General features: G+C 36.3%; 1 protein-coding gene across 3 annotated transcripts in view; it reads left to right on the top strand.

The window, feature by feature from the left end:
* Positions 1–22,853, top strand: part of STK32B (serine/threonine kinase 32B) — a 377,048-nt gene that overhangs the window by 153,902 nt on the left and 200,293 nt on the right. For all 3 annotated transcript variants that reach the window (XM_031941567.1, XM_031941565.1, XM_031941566.1), the window contains one exon: positions 16,094–16,245. In XM_031941567.1, coding sequence (XP_031797427.1) covers positions 16,127–16,245 — 119 coding nt within the window. In that variant the 5' untranslated portion in view covers positions 16,094–16,126. The remainder of the gene's footprint in view (positions 1–16,093; positions 16,246–22,853) is intronic.

The raw sequence follows: 22,853 nt of genomic DNA, 5'->3' as shown, positions 1-22,853 counted from the left end.
AGAGGAGCAATAACTAAGAAAAGGTCTTCATGATATTGTTTAATCTCGAAGAGAGTTTTCATTCTGGCAAAGTTAGAAACCTACTACTTTTGGGAAATGGAGAAGAGGTAAGGAAGTGCACACCTTGAAAGTTGGCGGGGTTTTTCTTGTCCCTTCACTCCTTCTTCAGGAGTTGGGCTACAAAAGAGAGAAGAGAAAGAATATTATAGATTGAGGGATGAAGTAATTTTTTTAAATGGGGGAGATCCAAAGATATTTGTAGTTGTCAAGGAATGTGGCAGTCCATAACAAGGGAAATGAAGATTTAAAAAAAAAAAAAACAGCTCAAAGAGGAAGCAGACTCTGGGAGGGGAGATGATACAAAGGAAAGAAAAAAACATGGAGCTTGAGGTGACCTTTTCAGGGACCAAAGCCACTTGCTACACACTGGAACACCAGTACTTAAACCGTTACATTTTTAAAAAGATTAAAGAATCCTGCCCAAGACCTATTATCTGCATAGGTTATATTTATTGCTATTTACTCTATTAGATGCTAAATATCTTAGTATAATTATGAAAATAGTTTTGAATTTGTAGATCTCTGAAAAAGTCTCAGTTACCTTTAAAGATCTGCAGATCACACCTTGAGAAGCAATGGACTACAGCAAAGGAGAAGAGATTTAGGGATAATGTAGAGGGCTTTTTAAGATAGGAGAGAAAGAGCTCATGCCTAAAAGCTTTTGTTGTTGTTGTTATCTTTCAGAAAAGTGTCAGGTAAGAGTTGGAGGGCAAAAACACAGGAAACTTGAGAATAGGTTTATAACAGAAGAATTGTTTTGTCAGATAACTAAAACATATGACATGTTTGGGAGTAAACATGTGGAAGATGGCCATTAAAGTAAAGATAAGAGAATGTAGTCCAACATTCAAAGTCTAGTTAAAATCAAACACCAAATTTGCAGTGCAGTTAGTAGGCACAGTTGTGTGGTTTCCTCAAGAAATGTTCAGCAGCATTTCAATAAGAATGGAGAATATGGATTTGGGGGTGGGGAGACAACTGGCAAAACATTACCAGAATGATAGGAGGCAAGCAATTCAAGAGTAGAGCATGGGGTTGAACTGTTTAAGCATGAGGTCAAAACTACCAAGGAAAAAACTACCATGAGGCTAGAGTAAGAGAGATGGACTAAGATGGCAGGGAGAGGTAAACATAGGACAAAGCTCACATTTAACAGGAATAAGACAAAAGAGATGGAATGATAGGAAATTGTAATTTGAGAAATTAATGATTCTGGATAATTGGATGAGAATACTTAAAGCAAGCCCATTCCTAAGTAGGAAGTAGAATAAAGCCATTTGTGATGGGAGTTGGGCATAATAATCTCAATAATAAAATCATGTCATTATATAAATAGACAGAAAAGCCTTTGATTAAAACACTACAACTGTTCTTCTCAAAACATTAAAAACTTTAGGAATAGAGTGATTTTCCCTCAAAATGGTAAAAATAATTTATCTGAATCTAAAACCTATCATTATATGTAATGCAGAAAGTTTTGCTTTTTTATACTGAGAACAGGGATAAAAGAAAGCTGTCCATTCTTTCATTATATTTCTGTTATTATTTGGTATACTTTTGGAAATGCTAGTTATATCAATCAGACGAGAACAAGAAGTTAATGAAATAATCTTGGCCAAAGAATAAGCTAAAACAGGTCTACTTCCAGTTGATTTTATTATGATCTATTTAGAAAACTCAAGAGACTACACAAAAATTAATCAGAATAAGATTTGGTGCTAACAAAGTTATGACTTAAGATGAATTTTCATTTTCACGTATCCCTGCCAAAATTATAGAAAGAGATTTGTGTTTTAAAGAGATTAGAAATGTTTCAAGCAAGCCAATGGCAAATCTAAAAAGTTTATAATATGGATAATCCTATGGTTAAGTATTTCCTCCTTCACATCTATGAAATATAATGGTATTGTTGAGACAGAGCCAGCTTTGGAGTAAGAAAACCTGGATTAAATTTTTTTCTCTGATGTATGTTGGCTCTGGGAAAGTCCCTTAGCTTTTCAGAGCCCCAGCAAGCAGCTATCTAAAAGGTCTAAAACACAAAGCATGTGAGGATCTGTAATCAGTAGAAAGAGCTTTGTACTGGGGAAACCTCAGATCTAGACTGAAAAAAAGTAAGTGTAGGGCATTTGATGTATATGTTGCCATATACAATGATTTCCTGGTTCTGCTCATTTCACTTAGTCCCATATAAGTCTCTCCAGGCGTCTCTGAAATCTTGCTGATTATTTCTTATAGAATAATAATCCATAACATTCATATACCATAACTTATTTAGCCATTCTCCAGTTGATGGGCAGCCACTCAGTTTCTAATTTCTTGCCACTACAAAAAAAGGGTGCCATAAACAAAGCACAGAGTTTTGTTTTGTTTTTTTTAAGTGACTGGATAGAATATGGGTAGGTGGAATCATGAGTCTTGACATGTCTTATTTTGTTGTGCTTTTATTTTGTTTTTTAAATAGCATTTTTTCTCCCCACTCCAGTTACATGTCAGGAGAATTTTTAGCATTCATTTTTTTTCTTCCTTTTAAAAAAAGTAATTATTTAAAACTTAAATAGAAATAGAAAAAGGGAAAAAAACAAAATAGAAAAAGAAAAAAACACATATATACATATATACTCTTATACATATACATTGATATGTATAATCATACACACACATATAAACAAACATTCATTTATATCTCTGTAATGTCATACTATGTTTGTTTGTCCTCTGTTTCTCTGAAGATAGAAAACATCATTCTTCGTATGTCCAAATCTTTCCATATTTATCTAAATCCACCAACTTATCATTTCCTATAAACTATATATATTTCTTTATACTATCCAGTTATTTTAAATAATGTAAAAATATCACTTAATATAGCTGACATGTAGTGCAGTTTCCTTATTTTTTCTCTTTTGATTAAATCTATTTTAGGTCTACCTTTGTCTGAGATCAATGATTGCTACCCCTGCTTTTGTCCTAATTAATTCTACTCCGGATCATTATTATTATTTTTGTATGTATCTCTTATTTCCTATTCCTGCTGACTTGTTTGCTTTACTTCTACCTTGCCTTGCTATTATTTAACCTATTCTGCTTCCAGATCCCTCCCTCATCTTTTGCCCTCTTCTTTATCCCATTCCAATTAATCAACACACCTTATATGATTTCCATTAATCTTTACCCTCTTCTAACTTCCCTTATTCTATCTCCCCTCTTATTTTCTTATGTTTATATGACTTTTTATCCTTTTAGATATATGTATATTGTATTCTCTTTAACCCATTTCCTATGTGAATTTCAGAACTTTCACCTCTCTTTTCCCATCTGATTTCTCTGTGTCTGTTCTTGCTCTCATATGTAATATACTCTTTCCCCTTTTTCCTACATGTTTTGCTTTTTAGAATTACATCACACTCAGCTCTGTCCCAATCTTTATTTTAAATTATTCAATTTCTAATGACAATCTTAGACATGGTTTCATTTCCATGTATAACACATAAATAGTTTGTCTTTATTGAATCCCTTGAAACTAGTTTTTGAGATTTACCTTCTATTTCTTTTGGATCTTACATGTCAAATTTCCTATTAAATTTAGGTCTTTTGGGACAAAATCCTAAAAAATTGTCATTTCATTGAATGTCTGTTTTCTACCATTCAGGATTACACTTACTCTGTGATAGTTTTGGTTATAGCCCTAGTTCTTTTCCTCTTGTATATGTGTTCCAAAACCTGCAGCCTTTTGAATAATCACTTCTAAGTATTTTTTGATTCCAATTATGGCTCAACCATGTCTGGATTGTTGTTATTGTTGTTGTTGTTGTTGCATGTAATATTTTCTTTGATCTGGGGGTCTCAGAATTTGCCTATTATGTTTCTGAGGTTTTTCTTGTAGAATCTCATCTAAATGGTGATTGGTGATTTTTTTTTCTATTTCTATTTTTCTCTCTTGTTCTAACACTTCAGGAAAATTTTCTTTAATTATTTCTTGCATTATCATATAAATATTATTTTAAAAATCATAGCTTTCAGAGAGTTCAATAATTATAGCATTTCTCTTCTTAAACTGCTTTTCAGAGGAGTTGTTTTTTTTTAAGGAATATTCACATTCTTTTCAATTTTTCCCCTAATTTCTATTTTGTTTTATTATTTCTTGGTGTCATAACTTCACTGGATTTCCCTTGACCAATTGCAATTTTCAAGGAATTATTTTTCTTCCTTATAATTTTAGATTGCTTTTCTAGCTGGTTGACTTTCTTTTCATAATCTTCTTGTTTTTATTGGATTGCCCTTATCTATCTATCTATCATCTATTTACTTTAAATTTTCCTTGATTTTTTATTTGATTTTTTTGTTTTGTTTTGTTTTTGAGAGGCAATTGGTGTTAAGTGACTCACTCATGGTCATACAGCTAATGTTAATTATCTAAGTCTGCTTTTGAACTTAGGTCATTCTGACTGGAAGGCCAGTACTCTATCCACTTGTCACCTAGCTGCCTCTCATTTCATTTCAAAGTCTTTTTTGAGTTCTTTTATGAGTTATTTTTGGGCAGGTAACCATTTACTGTTATTCCTTGGGATAGAAGTGACTTTTAAAAAAATGTCAGTATTCCTCTCTGAAGATGAACCTTGTTCTTCCCTAGTCCTGCAGTAACTTTCTTTCCCCCTCCCCCTTCTCGAGTATTTTATTTCTTCAAATTATATGTAAAGATCATTTTCAAAATTTACTTTTGTAAGATTTTGAGTTCTACATCAACTCCCTCCCTTAATTCATCCCTTCCAAGATGGCAAGCAATCTGAAATATAGTTATACATGTACAAGATATATAGATACTACTTATCATTTTATACTCTTTATTGTTTTTAATAGGCTTGGTGTTATTTTGTCAAAAAGCTTTTTTAGCATCTATACAGTTAATCATATAATTTCTGTTGGTTTTCTTTTCCTTCCTTCTTTTTTTTTTTGGTGTGCAGCAATTGGGGTTGACTTGCCCCTGGATGACACAGCTAGGAAGTGTTGGATTTGACTGTATTTGAATTCAGGTCTATTCACTCCAGGGCTAGTAATTATATACTGTGTCATCTAGCTGTTTCCAAAGTCCTGTCCTTTCCTGTCCTCTCCTCTTCTCTCCTCTCCAATGAGGCAATTGGGGTTAAGTGACTTGCCTAGGGTCACACAGCTAATAAGTATCTGAGGTCACATTTGGATTCAAGCCTTCCTGACTTTGGAGCTGTTACTGCATCTACTTCATCATCTACCACTTCACCAGTTACACCCTCTGTTGGTTTTCTTGCTGAAATGGTCAGTTTTGATGGTGGTTTTCCTGAAATTCAATGAACTCTGCATTCTTTGCAAATTTGTATAGATTTCAACTGGTCCCATATTGAGATATATTGTTATAATCACCTTGCGAGTATTTTTTGTTCAACTTTTTCCATCAATATTAATTAGTGAAATTGGTCATCTTTGTGTTTTTAAAGACCTTAACAATACTACAAAAATCAATGGGCAAATCAACCTTAAGAAATCATTGGGAAATATGTTCTCTGGGAGAGAGGTAAGGACAGGAAAAATCAAGGAAGGAGCAGATAGATGAGCAGTTTGTTTAGAATGTAGAGAATATACAATACACATTTAGTAGGCATCGTGTACTAAACACTGGAGTTAAAACAGTGCAAACCACAAGGTTTGCATTCAGAGTTTCCTTTCTACTGGAAGGAGAGAAGTTAGTATGAATCCATGAAGTATCACTCAAGAGAAACAATAAGGACAAAGGAAGACTCCAGGAAAAAGTCTTCATGATTAGTAATAATCCAGTAACTCCAAAAGAAAGAAAAAGAGCTACATTGTCACCACTTATCCCTAGCCAACATATTGCTTTATAATGTAAATTTGTGTCTCATTATCTAGTTATACACATTTGGAATTCATTGCTGATTTCCTCTGGTAAGGGGGGGGGGGTAAAAGAATGTAACCCAGCATTCTTTATTAATTCCCCAAATAGTCATTGATAAATGTGTATAAAAGTCATCTCTGCTCCCAATTGGGTATAATTCCATCAGGCATTGCCCTACTTCTCATTAGTATTTTATTTTTCAAATTACATGTAAAGATAATTTTCAAAATTTACATTTGTAAGATTTTGAGCTATACATTAATTCCCTCCCTTAACTCACTCCTTCCAAGACAGCAAGCAATCTGACATAAGTTGATGGGCATAATAATCGCTCCACCTTCCCTAGGTGATGAATCTGATCTATAATTTTCAGCCATTTGCAGGGTTTTCATCTTTTTTTTCCTTTATACAATTACCCCTGCTTATCTGGAAAACTTTTCCCTTAAAGGGCAGGGAGGAGTACACCTACATCTATGTGCTACTTGAATATTTCTATTTGGATTTACTAGTATCTATCTATCAAGTATCTATCTTGAAATCAAGAAATCAAGAGAAAGGACAGCTGGAAGAACCCTTTAAGAACAACTGGTTCTACCTCTCAGTTGTCCAGATGTAGACACCAGTACCCTGGAAAGAGAAGTGATATGAGTAGTGAGTAATGGAGTGGAGTTTGGAAACTGGGTTTCTTCTGAAATTCCAAATCTGGTTTCTTTTCTGCTCTTTAGAGCAGCCTCTGATCACTAAGATCCTCTCCATTTAAAATGATGTATTGATCTAATTCAAAGGACAGAAAAATAACTTCCAACCAGGAGATCAGGAAGGAGAGTAGAATCTGAGCTTTGTAGGATAGAGGATATTTCAATAGAGAAGTTTTGTTGTTGTTGCTGCATTTTGGAAGTGGGACAGGGTGGTACATTCCAGGTACAGGCAACTCCTAAAAGCATAAAATAGGAAAGCAAGTGGTGTGTCGAGGGGAAGAGAAGTAGCTAAATTTTGTTGGAGCCTACAATCTGTGAAGGGATTAATGTACGTTAAGACTGAAAAGTAATTATAGCAGACTGCAGAGGGCCTTGAATGCCACAATAAGGGATTTTGGTCATAGGCAATAGCAAGTATTATTATTGCTGTTATGAAGATCATATGAGCCAAATGAGATTGGAGTTGATTTCTTGTGAACTCATCTATGACAGTGTGTTCAGGGGCTGCTCTTAAAAAATTCTTGTAGAGAATACTATTTATTCTTATAGTAAATGCCTCCTTTTGTGTTCACTTCCCACTCCAGCTCCTTAAGATCTAAAGGAACTGCTGGGGATCTCGCTAAAACTTTTGGAGTAGCTACTATTTATTATTGTTATAGAATTGTTATACATAAAAAATATATTGAAGCACATATTTGTTATCAATTGAACATAATTGTTATATAGAACCACTGTTATATTATTATAGATGATTAATGTTATATTATATTCAGTGGCAATTGCCAAGATTTTAGTGAGCTCCCCATCAACTCCTGAAAAAAGAGTCAAAGGAGAGATGAACACAAGCGGAGGTGGCTGCTGTGAGATTAGATCTCATTCTGTCCAAGATTTTTAAAAAGCACCTTTTTTTATAGGGCATTATACTATATGAGCCCACAAGTTAACTCCAATTTAACTTATGTATGTATGTATATTTGTCCATATATACGTATGTATGAATATTTATATATAATTTATTTGGACAGCGTGGTAGTATGTATGTGGAGTGCTGACACCCAGAGTCAGGGAGACCTGGCTTAACATTTGTCCTCAGACCTTTCCTAGCTATGTGATCCTGGGCAAGTCACTCAACCCTATTTGCCTCAGTTTCCTCATCTGTAAAATGACCTGGAGAAAGAAATGACAAACCATCAGAGTGTCTTTGTCAAAACAACACTAAATGGGGTCAAGAAGAGTCAGATGTGACTGAAAATTCCTACACAAGTAATGTATGATGTATACATATATTATATATAATACTAAGTATGTTTGTACATATATACACATATTTATATGTATATATACATAGAAGTGTGTATATATCTATGCCTCAGAAATACATTGCTGCAGGCTCCTAGAACAATGGAAATAAAGTCAATTACAACTTCCCATTTTCAAGAATTCCATCGAATCCCACTTTGTGTCTGAACAACTACAGGTTATTATTAAACATCTTACACTTTAGTTTCCTTCTTTGTAAAATAGGAGGTACGACCTGCCAATCTTTAAATCCCATGAACCCAAAGAATGGGCCTGAATTATAAAACTGATTAGGTGAAACTTCCTAAGTAGCTCTTCTGCCCTTCCTTTCAATAAGACCTGTTGATAAATTACATTTGTCCCATTTGATTCTCTTTGGTCTTTGGGGAAAGCTAAGGCATATATAACTATACCCATTTTATAGATGAGGAACCTCTAGCTCAAAAAATACAATTCATTTAAAGATATAGAGGTTATTACTCATAGAAGAGGAATGGGAATCCTTTACTTGAGTTTCCTGTTTGTTAATAATTTCATTGTGATTTTTAAACTTGTCTCCCTTTGTAAAAGTCAAATTCTTAGGTTTTTTTTTTTGTTTTTTTTTTTGGCAGGGATGAAGGGGAGAGGTTGCTTCAATAAATACTGACTAATTTGAGATAGAACATCCTTATTGAATTCTGAGCACTCTCCTCCAGCCCCAAATTGTCATTGAGATGAGGGAGGTACTAATATTCCTTGCTATTCCCTGGGAGCAGAGGGGCCAGCCTTGGAGATAACCCTCCTCATCTCATCAGTGGAACATTTGGAAGCTACAGGCAATCCTGAGAGACTAGCCAATTAAAGTCTAATCTTTTCATGATGATGTAGCTGACCTAGACTTAAAGGCATTTCGTAGCCCAGCAGAAGTAATGTCTGCTGAATATCTTATTTTTAAATCCAAATAAGAAGAGAGAGGCTTAATTCTAATTACCAGAATTGTGAGTTACATTCTCTCTCCACCTTGGCTATTCTGAGATTTTTGTCTGAGCAAATGCCTAGGATACGGTCACATTTTCCTGGCATTTCTGCAACGTCACCAGCTTGGGAAAAGCATAGTGAGATCAACGTCTAAAATATTTTCCCCTAGGTTTCCAAAAAGGGGAATTTATTAGATACCATACCTATAATTATCTTTCTGTCTATATACATCTCTCTCTCTCTCTCTCTCTCTCTCTCTCTCTCTCTCTCTCTATATATATATATATATATATATATATATATATATATATATATAGTTTTGAACAAGGACAAATGGAAAGGACAAATGTGAAAGTCTTTTGCATTTATTTTCTTTCCAGGAAAGCAGCAAAAAGCTTCTTTCAAAAAGCATTTCCAATAAGAGAGTAGATTTTGTTTACATATTCTTAGAATTTTTTTTTTCTCATAATACTTCAAGGTACTGTTACCTTTAGAGCCTCAAGCAGTTACAGTATTAGATGCTTAAGTGACCTAGGGAGGCAAGTACATCTCTCCCTCACCCAGGGAACTTAAAAAAGGATCCTTTAGGGTATTTATTAATAAAAGAACAAACAGGTACAGAGTGAGATTAAGAACTACTATGGGACAATTGGCTTCTTTTGGAATTGCTCCCTCTAGCGGTAAACAGTTTTTTAATTTGCATTGACCTGCTGGTCAAGCAAATGATGTCCACTTGCTGGTTCCTTGTATGTTTGTAAGTGGAGAGTGTAAGTGAAGGCAAAGGGAGAATGATCATATGTATAAACAAATTCTGAGGCTTCTGTTTATGTTCTAAATCTTTATACAGAATATCTCAAGCACACTCATGTTTTACTGGGGGATGTGATGTACAAATAGACTAACACGTACAAGTTAAACGGATGAGGGGAGTTTGAGGGAGATGCCATTTGGGATGTCTTAAAGTAAGTAAATGGTTCAAAGAGGGAGAGGAGAGAAAAAACCTGTTCCAGCTTATGAAAAGAGAATCATGGGCAGAAGAGGAAGAAAGGTAAGGTCAGAGAGCAGCAAATGGTTGATAAACAGGGGAGATAAGTGGTCATACTCTGAAGCCTGGAAATGCAGATTAGAACCAGAGCACAGGAATGAGAGTAATAAATAAGGAGTAGGCTCCATATACATATATATATATATATATATATATATATATATATATATATACATATCTATCATCTATCTATCTGTCTATCTATCTATTTCTATCTATATCTATAAGGGTAGGCTCAAAGCAGAATGAGGAGCCAGGGCTTGAAATACCAAACAATTTGGTTTGTATTTTATTGTAAGATCAATAGGGAACCACTAAACATGGGAATGATGGGCTTTAGTGGAATAATTTTGATGGGGACTTGGGAGGAGAGAAAAGAGGCTCAAAAGCAGGAGTTTAAGCATTGTAAAAATAGAGACAAGAAATGATGAGGACTTTTCTAGGATGGAGCTGTGTGAGTGGAGAAGAGATAAATTCAGGAAATGTTGTGTGGGTAGAACTGACCTGCTTTGGCAATTTATTGACAATGATTCCGAAGGGAGAGTCATCTTGGTGACTGGAAAGGTGGTCTCTTCCCCACCACCAAACCAGCGAGGGAATAGTTAGCTGACAGGAATGAAGAGTGGTGACTTCTAATTCAGTTGTGAACTTTGCTGTTCATTTGAAGGGTGATTTTGATTTCTTATTGAGCCCATCATGTAGTAATTACTATGGATTTATAAACTGCTGTTTACCATCTTCCTTCAGGAAAACCTCTTATATGGAATACTGGTCTCCCTCACAACAAAACTGAGCTTCCAGGAGCTAATGGATCCAAAATATTTTGTGGACCTGTCGTACAAATACTGATGATCATGGGGTTGGAGTCAGGGAGACGTGCCAGCCTCCAATATATTCTGGCTACATGGTCAGGGCAAGTGACTTGATTTCTCATAGCTCCCATGCAGCTCTTTAATACTCCATGAGAGACAACTGTCCTGCATCATGGAGGGAGTTGCCACTTCTCACAGCCATGATATGATCATTCTGGACCAGAAAAAAATGTCTGCAAAACATTTTCCTCACAGAGAATCCAAGGTTGGTGGGATGGACATTAGAGATGGGAAAAGGGATTAGATTTATGATTTCATTGATGCACAGGGACCGTCCAAATGAGGAAGCTCCTTCAGTCAATTCAATTCAGCACCTTTGTAGTTTAGGGTTCCCCTGAGCACTGAAAGGGGGAAGTTACCTGTACCTAAGTGGCACATTAGCTGCATGTGACAAAGGTATGACTTGAAATCAGGTCTTACTGACCTTGTGGTCCACTCTCTGGCCACCGTGGAAAACTGATTCCAGGCAAGTTTGATTATTCTACTTTAAAGATGAGAAAACTGATCCTCAGTGGGAGAAGTAATTTACCAGGATCATATAAGTAGCAAATAAGTGACCCAGAATTCAAACCCAAGCTTCTAAAATCATTATTTTTTAACCTGTCAAGAGTTCTCATCTCTTGTATCACAAGACCCACTGTTACTTTGGCCAGAAGATTCCGCCCTTGGCCAGAACCCTGCTGGCTCACCTTATATATTGGTTCCCTTCTTCTCCATTGCATAAGTGGTCCAAATCCATTTCCCACACTCCAGCTCCACTTTCCATCACATAAGTGGTCCAAGGCTATTTCCCTACACTCCAGCTCCACTCTACTCTCTTGGTTTGTTTCTATCCTTCCCCTTCTTCTCTAGCTGGAAGCAGATGGAACAGGCCCTTAAACCTCAGCATATTTTTTGTAATGCAAAGAAGAGGAAGAACCCTTTGACTACTGCCCTCCCAAGGCTTCTGTGAGGCAGTGCTACATATATGAAAAAGCTAGTCTCCTGGATCAGCAGGAGTCCTAACTTGTAATAAGGAGAAACTCTGACATGGGCTAGTGGTCTTATGCAAGTCACTGATTCATTCCACAAATATTTTTAAAGAATTTATTTTGTGTGTGATGGAAAATCCAGAGGAAGAACGGATGGAGGCTGAATGTCGACCGAAGTAGGCTATTTTCATTTTTTTTTCATATATATTTCTGTTTTGCTTCTTCTTTTACAACATGACTAATGCACTGACAAATATAAGGTGATCACTAACCCATATCAGATTGTTGGCTGTCTTGAGGTAGAGGAGGCAGAAAGAAAAATTTGAAACTCAAAATCTTATAAAACGAATATTAAAAACTCTCTTTACATGTAGTTGGAAAAAAGAAAATGCTATTTACATAAAAATTAAGAAACAAGGAAAAAGTACTGTGAGCAAAGCACAGTGCTGGGTGCTGAGAGTCCCTGCTCCTGCCTTCAAGGAGCTGGGCATGAGAGCGAGCATTGCTAACTAGAAAACACAGCACTGGAGAAGAAATACCTTGGGAAACATTAAAACAAAATAAATGAGGAAGAAGGGTGGGACGACACTCCCCACCCAGAGCCCATAATCGCCTCCTTATCCTTTTGTGATTTCCACACTATCTTTTTTCCACTCTATTTTTTCCCCTGCCCCAAACCCCACCCCTTTCTCAGCACACCTTGTGTGCAAGTCAGGCCACGACTTTCAGATACTCATTTGCGTGGGTTTTTAAAGAATAGCATTCTTATGGCAGCTGGATAGCTCCATGGATGGACTACTGAGCCTGGAGTCAGGAACCTGCGGTCAGATTTGACGCGAGACACTTCTTGACATAGGAATCTGGGCAAGTCCCCTACCCCCTGTTTGACTCAGTTTCCTCATCTGTGAAATGGATAATAACAGCACTCACCTCCCAGGGTTGATGTGACAATCAAATAAGATAATTGCACAATGTTCAGCACAATTCCTGGCACACAGTAAGGGCTTATAAATGTTAGCTAGCATGACGATGATGTAACAGAACTTGTGTTTGTCTCAGTTTCCTTAGACGTAAAATGGGGATAATGGCACCCACTTCCAGCCTTGTTATGAGATAGTAATTGTAGAGACCTTAGCATAGTGCCTGGTACATGGCGGGCACTGCATAAATATTAGCTGTTATTATGAACTGACATTGCACAATTGTCCCTGTCTAGTCGACATCTTACCTTACTTCAATATGAGTGAATGAATGGGTGAATGCACAAAACGCTCTGCCAAGGGCTGTGACACCGAAAATCAAGACAGTTTGTTCTAATGGGGGGTAGATAACGCACATGGGACCTTTCAGCTGCATGTAAACTGGAAAGGACCCCATGTCCTTTGGGCGCCAAGGCAAAGCAGAGGGGACACTTCTTCTTTAAGGTCATTTCTTCTGATAAAACACTATCAGTTTCTGCTGGCCAGCTATTTGACAGTGTCAGAGACCTTGGGAGTAAGAACTTTATTTGCTGCATCTTTACCAGCCATAACCCTTCACACTGGCAGGAGCAGCTGCCGGGCTGAAACTCTGAGCTTACTCCTGGAGGCCATCTGGGAGCCCTAAGCTGGAGCCCGTATGGTCCCAAGACTCTTGAGTTCAGGTTCCTGGACTGTCTCCATCTGAGTCTGAGGGGAACTAGGGGCAAAGGTGGCGGCGATCTGTGTTCTTCAGATATTAGTTGCCCGTTTCCATAGAGATCCTCCTCCCAAGCTCTGTTACAAGTTTACACAAAATATACTTCACATAGCAGAGAGTAATTTCCCACCAGATTCATATCTTAAGTGAGACAACCGGGACTTTGCCTCCAGTGCCATATTGAGCATTCCCTTCTGAGGCAGAACCACAGATTTAATTCCTACTTAGTTAGAATGATTATTTAACATAAGCAGGCACCTGATGGTAGTTGGGCTGAGCTCCCTGCCTTACTCTGCTGTTTCCATTGCCATCCTAGGCTGGGCAAACTGCTCAGCCCAGCACTCTGCTAGGGTCCTGCAGTCTCTATTTTTTCCTCATTGGGTGAGGTTCTTTTATAGCCAACATGACACTTGCCAGTTTAAAAAAAAAAATCCTAGTTATGCCTTTAATTTTCATTGACACTAAGCCAACAATTTTTTCAGTGTATTGTCAATGCCCACACTGCTAATTATTAATGTTAAAAGCTCAAGTTTTTACAGTTTTTTCAAACAATCGATAAATCAGCAAGCATTTATTAATATCTGCTACATGTCATATACTGTGGTAGGTGCTGGAGATACAGATACAAAAAATTATCTCGTCTAGAAAAGAGCTTATATTCTATTAGGGAAAAACCAACAAATACATATAATAAGCATGTGCAAAATAAATAGAAAGGGAATAAAAACAAATTCATATAAAGTAGCTAAATGCAAGATAGTTTGGAAGGGAAAAATAGCACCAGTTGAGGGAGAAGTAAAAACAGAGTTATATTTCTATTGAATCTTGAAAGAAGAGAAGGTTCCTGTGAATGAGAGGGAGAGATAATATCATGAGGCATGATATTAGAGCAAGGACACAGGGACTAGAGATGGAGTGCCTAATTTAAAGAAAAGAAAGCCAGTTTGGCTGGATGATAGAACACAGGAGGGAGAGTTCTGTTCAGTGAGATTCAAAGTTTCTCCCTCAAAATATCCCTGTGAGCGAGGAAGTATGGCTCTTATCCCTCTTAGAAACAAAAACAACCTGAGACTTAGAGAAATAATTACACAGTGACTAAATGGCAGGGCCACTACTCAGACCCAGGTCTATAATAAATTCATTGGTAAGCTCATCCCTGCTCTTATTTCAATGAGCTACTAAGTAGATCTATCACATAAACAATTTTATGTGGATATGCTTTCAAAAATATATAGTGTACATAAATGCATAATTATCATTAATGTTAATGATAGTAACAAAATTCCTATTTACAAAGTTTAAAATTTTTTAAAAAAATAATAGAAATGTATACCAACTTCTATTCCCATTGCATAGAAAAGAATAACAACATCATTGTCATATATGGACATAGTCAAGTAAAATAAATCCAAGCTTTGGCCGTGTCCCTATATCTATGTATGCATGTACATATGTGTGCATTCATTCATGCCGCTCTCCATCTTTCTGTGTGTGAGCCTTAGTCTGTCCTCAGGATCCACCTGGCAGACTAGTGTCTGCCGCAACATCCGTAACATCATTTATCATCAGTCCCCAGGAATTATGATTGGTTTTGTTGATCAGAGTTCTTCAGTCCTTCAAAATCATTTGTCTTTATAATGTTGGTATTATAGAAATTGTTCTGTTCAGGCTCATTTCATTCTCCATTAGTTCCTAAAAGTCTCCTTGGATTTCTTTGAAATCATTTATTTTGTCATTTTTTATTGCATAATATTTCATTATATTCATACCATGTTATTTAGACATTCCTCAATTGATGGTCATCCTCTTCTTAGTTTCTACTCCTTTGCCACCATAAAAAGAAATGTTATAATTGTTCTGGTACATCCTGGCTCTTTTCCTCTTTCTTTGGGTAAAAGACTATTCACAGCTTAGTAACTGACTGGACCAATTAATAACTCTACCAATGGTTTTCCTGTGACCCCCTTTAGCATTTGTCATAATTTTTTTATTATCAACTTTGCCAATATGATGGCTGTGAGGGCTACCTTAGTGTTGGCTTAATTTGCATTTCTCTAAACATTAGTGATGTGGAATATTTTCATATGGCTATTGATAATTTGGATTTCATTCTTTGAGAACTGTGACCTAGTCCATATTCCTTGACTTTTTGTCATTTGGTTAAGATTTACAGTGTTTTCCCCTCAACAATCCTGTCAGGTGGGTAGGTACAAATATTATCATCCCCATTTTACAGAGGAGAAAATTCAAACTCAGAGAGGTGAGGCAATATTCCTATTAGTCACACAGTTAGTAAATGTCCAGACTGGTACCTGAGCAATTCTGATCAGGTCTCTAGGCTTACTAGCTCACTAAACAATCATTATAACTATGATCAGCCAAACTGCCATAACAAGAAGGTCATGTCATATATACATAATGTATATATTATACATATGTACGTATATATGTGTGTATTTGCCCTTTTTACACCAGTAGTAATAGACCCAGCACTTAAATTTCAGAATTCTCAGTGAGGTGATTGTGTTGAAAAAGCTGATCAAAGACTCAGACTGAAGTACATGTGATTTTGAGGAGGATGTCTATATCGCACATGCATGAACTGTTTCCTGTAACTTGCCCTTACCCAGGTGTGCATCGTCCAGAAAAGGGACACAAAGAAAATGTATGCCATGAAATACATGAACAAGCAGAAGTGCATTGAGAGAGATGAAGTTCGAAATGTTTTCAGAGAACTCCAGATCATGCAGGGCCTGGAACACCCTTTCTTAGTCAATTTGTGGTGAGTAAATCTTGTTTTTTCAACTTCTATGATTCTTGCATTATGAATTCCTCATGGAATAAATTCAAATTGTGCTCAGTTGAAAGGATTCTTGATGTTATAAAGAAATGCATGTTCCCTTTCCTTAGTGGAGCTACTAAGCTGACAATATTTAGAAGACACAGTTTATGTTCAAATATTTAAACACTACCAGCTGCCTTGGATTTTTTCTTTTAATTTGCAAATTTGCTACCAAGAAAAAAAAATGGATAAAGGAGATGTCTCTTGTCCTTTATTTACCTCTGATTAGAGGTATTGCTGGTCAGTTAATCACTTATACTTTATAAATGTCTGCGTCTTCCATGTACCCAAAATGTAATCTTTTTTAAGCAGGAATTATCTTTAATTAATTAATTTATTCATTCATTTGCTTTTTTATTTTTGTGATCCTGGCACCTTGGAAAGATTGTGCCATGCACATGATAGGTGCTTTAGAAAAGTCTGTTGGATTGGAGTAGATTTGCCAGAGTTTGACTGTGCATTAGGGTGAATTTGGAAGAATTATGTCCACATTGAATGTAATGGTCATAAAATAGCTCTGAAACAGGCTTAATTTTGCGACCTAGTGCAACGGTGCAAAGCATCAAGGGAATGAAAAGTGGAGACCTCAAAGTGCACTTGAGGTAGGCAGCTAATCAGAGTGCTCCCTGGATGAGAGCAGCAGTGAGTCCCTCTCCTGGCTTCTTACTAGCCAAGGAGTGGACAGGGAACCATTTTAAAAGGGATACATTCTGCCTTCTTAATATTCTCTCTCTCCTACTTAATTGCTTCAATAGGAAAAGAAACACTTGTGTCATACATGAAAAAATATGCCTTATTTCATCCCTTCTTGTAATTTCGTTTTCTACTTTTTGACCTTCTTCCCATTGTCTGTCCCCTACTGGTTATATGCTTGTCATTCTTATTCTTATCAGATAAAGAATGAAGTATCTGGATGATACCATGGAGAGGGCACTGGGCCTGTAGTCAGGAAGATCTGAGTTCAAATTCATTCTGAGACATTTGCAAGCACTATGACTGTGAACAAGTCACTTAACCTTTGTTTGCCTTTATTTCCCCATTTATAATGTGGGGATAACAGCATCCATCTCCCACGGTTATTGTGAGGCTCAAAGGGTAAATAGATGTAAAACACTTAGCACAGAACCTGGTACGTAGTGGGTACTATAGAAATATTTGCTGTTATTATTATTATTAACAATTCACATTTTTCTAGGGCTTTAATGTTTGTAAAAAAATTCTTCTCATAGCCTGTGAGAATTTACACAAGAATGATTCTTCCCATTTTACTGATGAAAAAATCGAAACTGTGAGAGTTAAAGTGGCCAGCCCATAGTCACTTACCTAGCATGTCAAAGATCAGGGAAATCCTCTGATTTTGGTTCTGCATCCAGTGGTTTTTCTACTCTGTCCTATTGCCTCTCTTTGAACCCAATCCTTTTCAAACCTCTACTCTTTTCTCAGTTCACTTTTGCCACTTGGTTGGGGGGGGGTTGGAAGAGAAGGGGTAATTTTCAGGAGTTTCCAATGTTCAGAAGAATACTGTCCCATTATATTAAGAGTACAGCATCTTTTGATCTTGTTACAGTGAGAATGACTTATCCCAGTCTTGGAGTGCCTCACAATTCACTTTCTTACTGTTTTCTTTCTTGTGACACGTACTAGAACTGGAACCGGCGGCAGTGGCCAATTTATTAGTTTGCTTGACAATTTTGACTGGGCATAATTAATGTATCTTGAGCTTTTCCACCAGTAATTGTTTAAGCTGAGTAGCAGCTTTTTTTTCCACATGTAAAGAACAGTGCTCTGTTCCTTAGTCTAAGTGAACATGGATTGGGAATGAGAGGAGAGAAAAGTGGAGGAAAAGAAGAAAAACAGAAGGGATGTTCATGATTTCTAAGTGGTCACAAGAGCCCTTGGGAGATAGAAAGTAGTTTGGTATCCACAAGTAGATGACATTCAAATGACAAAAAAGGGATGATTTATTTTTGCTGTTGGATTATAGTTTCAAAATCATTAACATTTACCCGGCAGGCTCTTTATTCATCAAAATCTATAGATTACTAAGACTTCTTGTCCAAACCAGGTGTGATTACTCTAATTGCCATTACTCAGTGCACATATGTAGGCAGTAATGAAGGAAAACATGATGGGCGTGGTATGAGAAAACTTAAATTCATATCCCAACTCTGGTCCTTAGCCCCCATATAATCTGGAACACAGGGGATCTTAAGCTTTTATTAGCTTAAGTTTCTCCCTGTTGCCATATCTCAACATGATCATTTCCTGTGTAGTTTCATAAATTTTATATTCCACATTCAAGAACTTAATTCTGAGAAAGGATCCCCAGGTTTCATCTGACTGCCAAAGAAGTCCATGACATCATGGAGAGTAAATAGTCCTCTAGATCTCACAAATAAGATATGGTTTGGTTTATTGTTCTTTGCTTATATGGCTCTTTATTTATTTATCCATCCATCCATCTATCTATCTACTTATCTACTTACTGATTTCACCTATTAATCTACTTATTTGTTTGTTCATGTATTTTTGTTTATTTTATTCCCATTATTTACTTTTGTGGAGAAAGCTAAGTAGCACAGTGGATAGAGTACTGAGCTTGGAGTGAGGGAGACCTGAGGTTGAATGTGGTGTGTGATGCCCAGATGTGTGACTCTGGGCAATTCATTCAACCTCTGTTAGCTTCAGTATCCTTGACTGTAAAATGGAGATAATAATCCCTCTGGTATGTAGCTGCCAATGTTGTTGGCAAGATCAGATGATATAATATTTATAAAACACTCAGTATGTAGTAGGTACATAATAAATTCATGTTCCCTCCTATATCTTTTTATCTATCATTTATAAATTCTTTTACTTATTTTTCTGCCCATCTATCTTTATCTACATATCCATTCATCTGTTACTGATGCTTTGTTGTCATCTGGTATAATGCCATAGTTCTTAATCTGTTTAAAGTTTTTATAATTGCATTTCAATGTAATTGATTTCCTTTGAATTTTCTGTGTTTAATTTTATACACAATTTTGAGAAGGGGTCTGTGGGCTTCTCTAGCCAGCTAAGGGTTCAATGTCTCATACCTTCTGGTGTTGTAGAATGAATGCTAGAGTGGAAACCAAGAGGCTAACACTCTTCCTTTTACTACTTGTGGTCCTCAGTTTCCCCATTTGTAAGACAATCTTGAACTAGATAAGTTCTGATGTCCCTTAGATGTCAGATTCTAAAAGTCTTTCCTTCTAAATGGCCAGACCAATTCACAGCTCCCCCAACAGTTTATTACTTTGTCAGGGACCCCTCATCCTTATCAACATTTTTTATTTTCCTTTATTTTTCTTCATTTCCAGCATATTGGGTATGAGAGAGACCCTTAGAGTAGCTTTCATTTTCATTATTAGAGATTTGGAGCATTTTTCATAGGGCTGTTGATGGCTTAGATTTATTCTTTTGAAAAATTTGCTTTTTTTTGAATATGTATCAACTGAGAAACGACCTTTGTTCTCACAAATTTGAATTAATTTCTTGTATATGTTCAAAATGAGACCTTTATCAGAGAAACAGAGGACATTTTCTGCCTGGTGAGCTACTTCCCTTATAATTTTAATGGCATTAGATTTGCTTGTATAAAAACATTTTAAATTTATGTAATCATGTGATTAATAAATGCCAGAGTCAGGACTAGAACATAGGTTTCTCAGCTCCAAATCTAGTGATCTCGGTTCTACACCACAATGGAAAAGAGACTCAGAACTATTCTTCTTCTTGAGAAAAAACAAATGGTGGAAATAATAAGAAAAATGTAGTGTCTTGCTGAGGTGATGGGAACAAAATGATTAACAATGTCCTCTAGTTGGAAGAAACAAGCGTCACTGGACCTTGGAGGGCTTCAGCCAAAGGAAATGAGAGTTCAGCAGTTATTGTTTTTCATGAGCGACTACAGAAAACTGAGTCAGTGTGGAATGGGCTGGAATGGAAAATATTTACTCACCAAGAGAAATTTAATTATCTTTGAAATTCTGCTGCTGCTGGTCTGGGAGCTATTACAGTTCTTGGAAGTAATAGATAAAATGCAGGGAGGAAAAGCAATAATTCCTGAGATGAAGCATTGCCCGAAGACTTGACTTAGATTTTCCTCTTGCTCTCTGTGTGAGAATGAGCAAATCATTCCTATCTTTTGGATCTCAATTCTTCACCTGTAAAATGGAAGTATTGGACTAAATGATACGGCATGCTGGAAAGAACACTAGATTTGGAGTCAGACCTGACTTGAGGCCCCTGTGTTGCTAACTCCATAACCTTTGACAAAACACTTTCCTTTCTCAGTCTTAGTTTCTATATCTACCAAACAAGCCAGTTGGATTCTTTCCAAAGTCCTTTCCAGCTCTAAATCTAGAACACTAGCTCAGTATTTGTGCAGAAACCCAAAGATGAAGGGCAAGATTTTTTTTGTTTGTTTGTTTCATGTTAGGACAATCAAGTGCCTCATGTACGTAGACTTAGTGATGACTGAGCCCTGGACCATTCTTTCACTCAGAGAGGTTTCCGTAATTATTGACTTAACTGTTCATATGTACAAACAAAAGAATAGTTATGGACTTCATGAGACAAAACTGGCAAAATGTGACAGATTTAAGATAAAATATAAACTATTCACCAAAAAGGGACCTGATTTTCAGTATCCTAATTACTGAAGAAATGTTGAGACAATTGGACTGGAGAAAAGCATGCAAACTTTAGATGAGTCACTGATCTCTACTGTCATGGAACTTCTAACCTACTGGGGGAGCACAAATGCAAGTAACGATAAGTTATGACATGACATGATCATTAGAGTAGACAGGTAGAGAGCTTCAGAACCAAATAAGGTCTGAGTACTAATGTTGTTACCAGTAGGAAGAGTTTCATAGAGGAGCTAGGATGTGAATTTGCTTTAAAAGAAGAGCAACAGTTTATTAGGAAAAAGGGGAAAGAAGAACATCCCAGGCTGGGATCTATGGTAAAAGAAAAAGGCAAGTTATATTCAGGAGCTTGTTTTATTCTCTCTGATCATTCTGTTTAATAGACATTATTTATGACCAATGGAACTGTGCCCAGCCTTCTGCTCAGCATTCTAGGGAACAGAAAGAAATTTGGGATATGACCTCTGAACTCAGTGAACTTACAATTTATCTGAAGAGACATAACCTAAGCCCTAGAAAATTGAGAACCGTATCCAGTAAATACAGAGATATTTGCATTTCAGAAAACAATAACATCATAGTCATAAGACCATTGTCATACATGGATTATTGTAAATTAGGAAAAGTAGAAAAGAATTTTTCTTAAAAGAAAGATGGTAGCATTTTGTAAGTAAAGGGGAGATGGCATTTTCATTATAATCATTGTTATTAGTCACTTATGAAAACAAGAGAAAAATTATTTTGGTCTCGAATGGTGTTGACCTGAGAGGAAAATATTGTTCCAATCTGAAAGTAATTATTTTAACTCATTTTCAGATATGGAAAATATATACCATGGGTAAATTTCCTCCTTACAATTTAAAGCAGGTTTTGAAAACAAGTCATACTCAGCCAAACATTGGCTACCTCTAGACCCAATGCCACTTTGCCAACAGAACCATCACTTTTAATTAATTTAACTTAATTAATTAAATTTAATAAGTTGATCCTTGAACATGAATAGTTTGATAATTAAATATCATTAACATATTGATAAATAATAAATCTGAATAGCTACTAATTTCAGACAGTTCTTCATTATTTCCACAACGAGTTTCCTTTTCCTTCTAACTTTTCGAGTATGGAAAGTTTTTTTTTTTTTTTTTTTAACCTTTGACTATCAGGGATCAAGGACTACTGCCTGAGGTTTGCTTTTCATCTTGAACAAAGGAAGGAGGAAGCAGGATGGAGTGATAAGGCCATAGAATGTGGGATTAAGAGACCTGACTACTTAGTAGTTACAATATCCCATGCAGCTGACTTCTCACTAGACATTAGTTTCTCCATCTATAAAATTAAGGAGTTGCACTACAGGGTTTCTAAAGTCTTTTCCAGAGCACTCTATATCCTCAGACCTTCCCCTCCCTAGAATTATATTCTGTCAATAGTTCAGGGCTGTTCATTATCTATTCTTTTGGACTCTGTATCACTAGCACTTAACACAGGGCCTTACATAGTAGAAAAGTTTAATAAATGCATATTGAATGATATTGAATCTCTTCCAGTTATGAAATTTCATATGCTAAGAGCCCCTTTTCTGATGTTTCATTATTCTCTGAGAGGAGGCTTAAGACCTGAAGATAAAAATTTATATTTAACACTGGAAAGAACCCTCAAATGGTTGAGCCCCATTTCAAAAGGTGCCTTCTTTATGAAGCCTTCCCTCAATCCTTTCCAACCCTACTCCAGAGAAAGTAAATAAATGTTAATTCAAAAAATTCCATTAAAAAGAAAGAATGCAAGCTCTGGGAAGGTAGGGATGGTACTTTTTGCCTCTTTTTTTTTTTTTTTTTTTTTTAATATCTCCAGCCTTAGTACAGTGTTTGAGACATA

Source organism: Sarcophilus harrisii, chromosome 6 (assembly GCF_902635505.1).
Source record: "Sarcophilus harrisii chromosome 6, mSarHar1.11, whole genome shotgun sequence".
Classification (NCBI taxonomy): domain Eukaryota; kingdom Metazoa; phylum Chordata; class Mammalia; order Dasyuromorphia; family Dasyuridae; genus Sarcophilus; species Sarcophilus harrisii.
The sequence above is the reverse complement of the archived record's forward strand: the minus strand, read 5'-3'. Positions and strand labels throughout refer to the sequence as shown.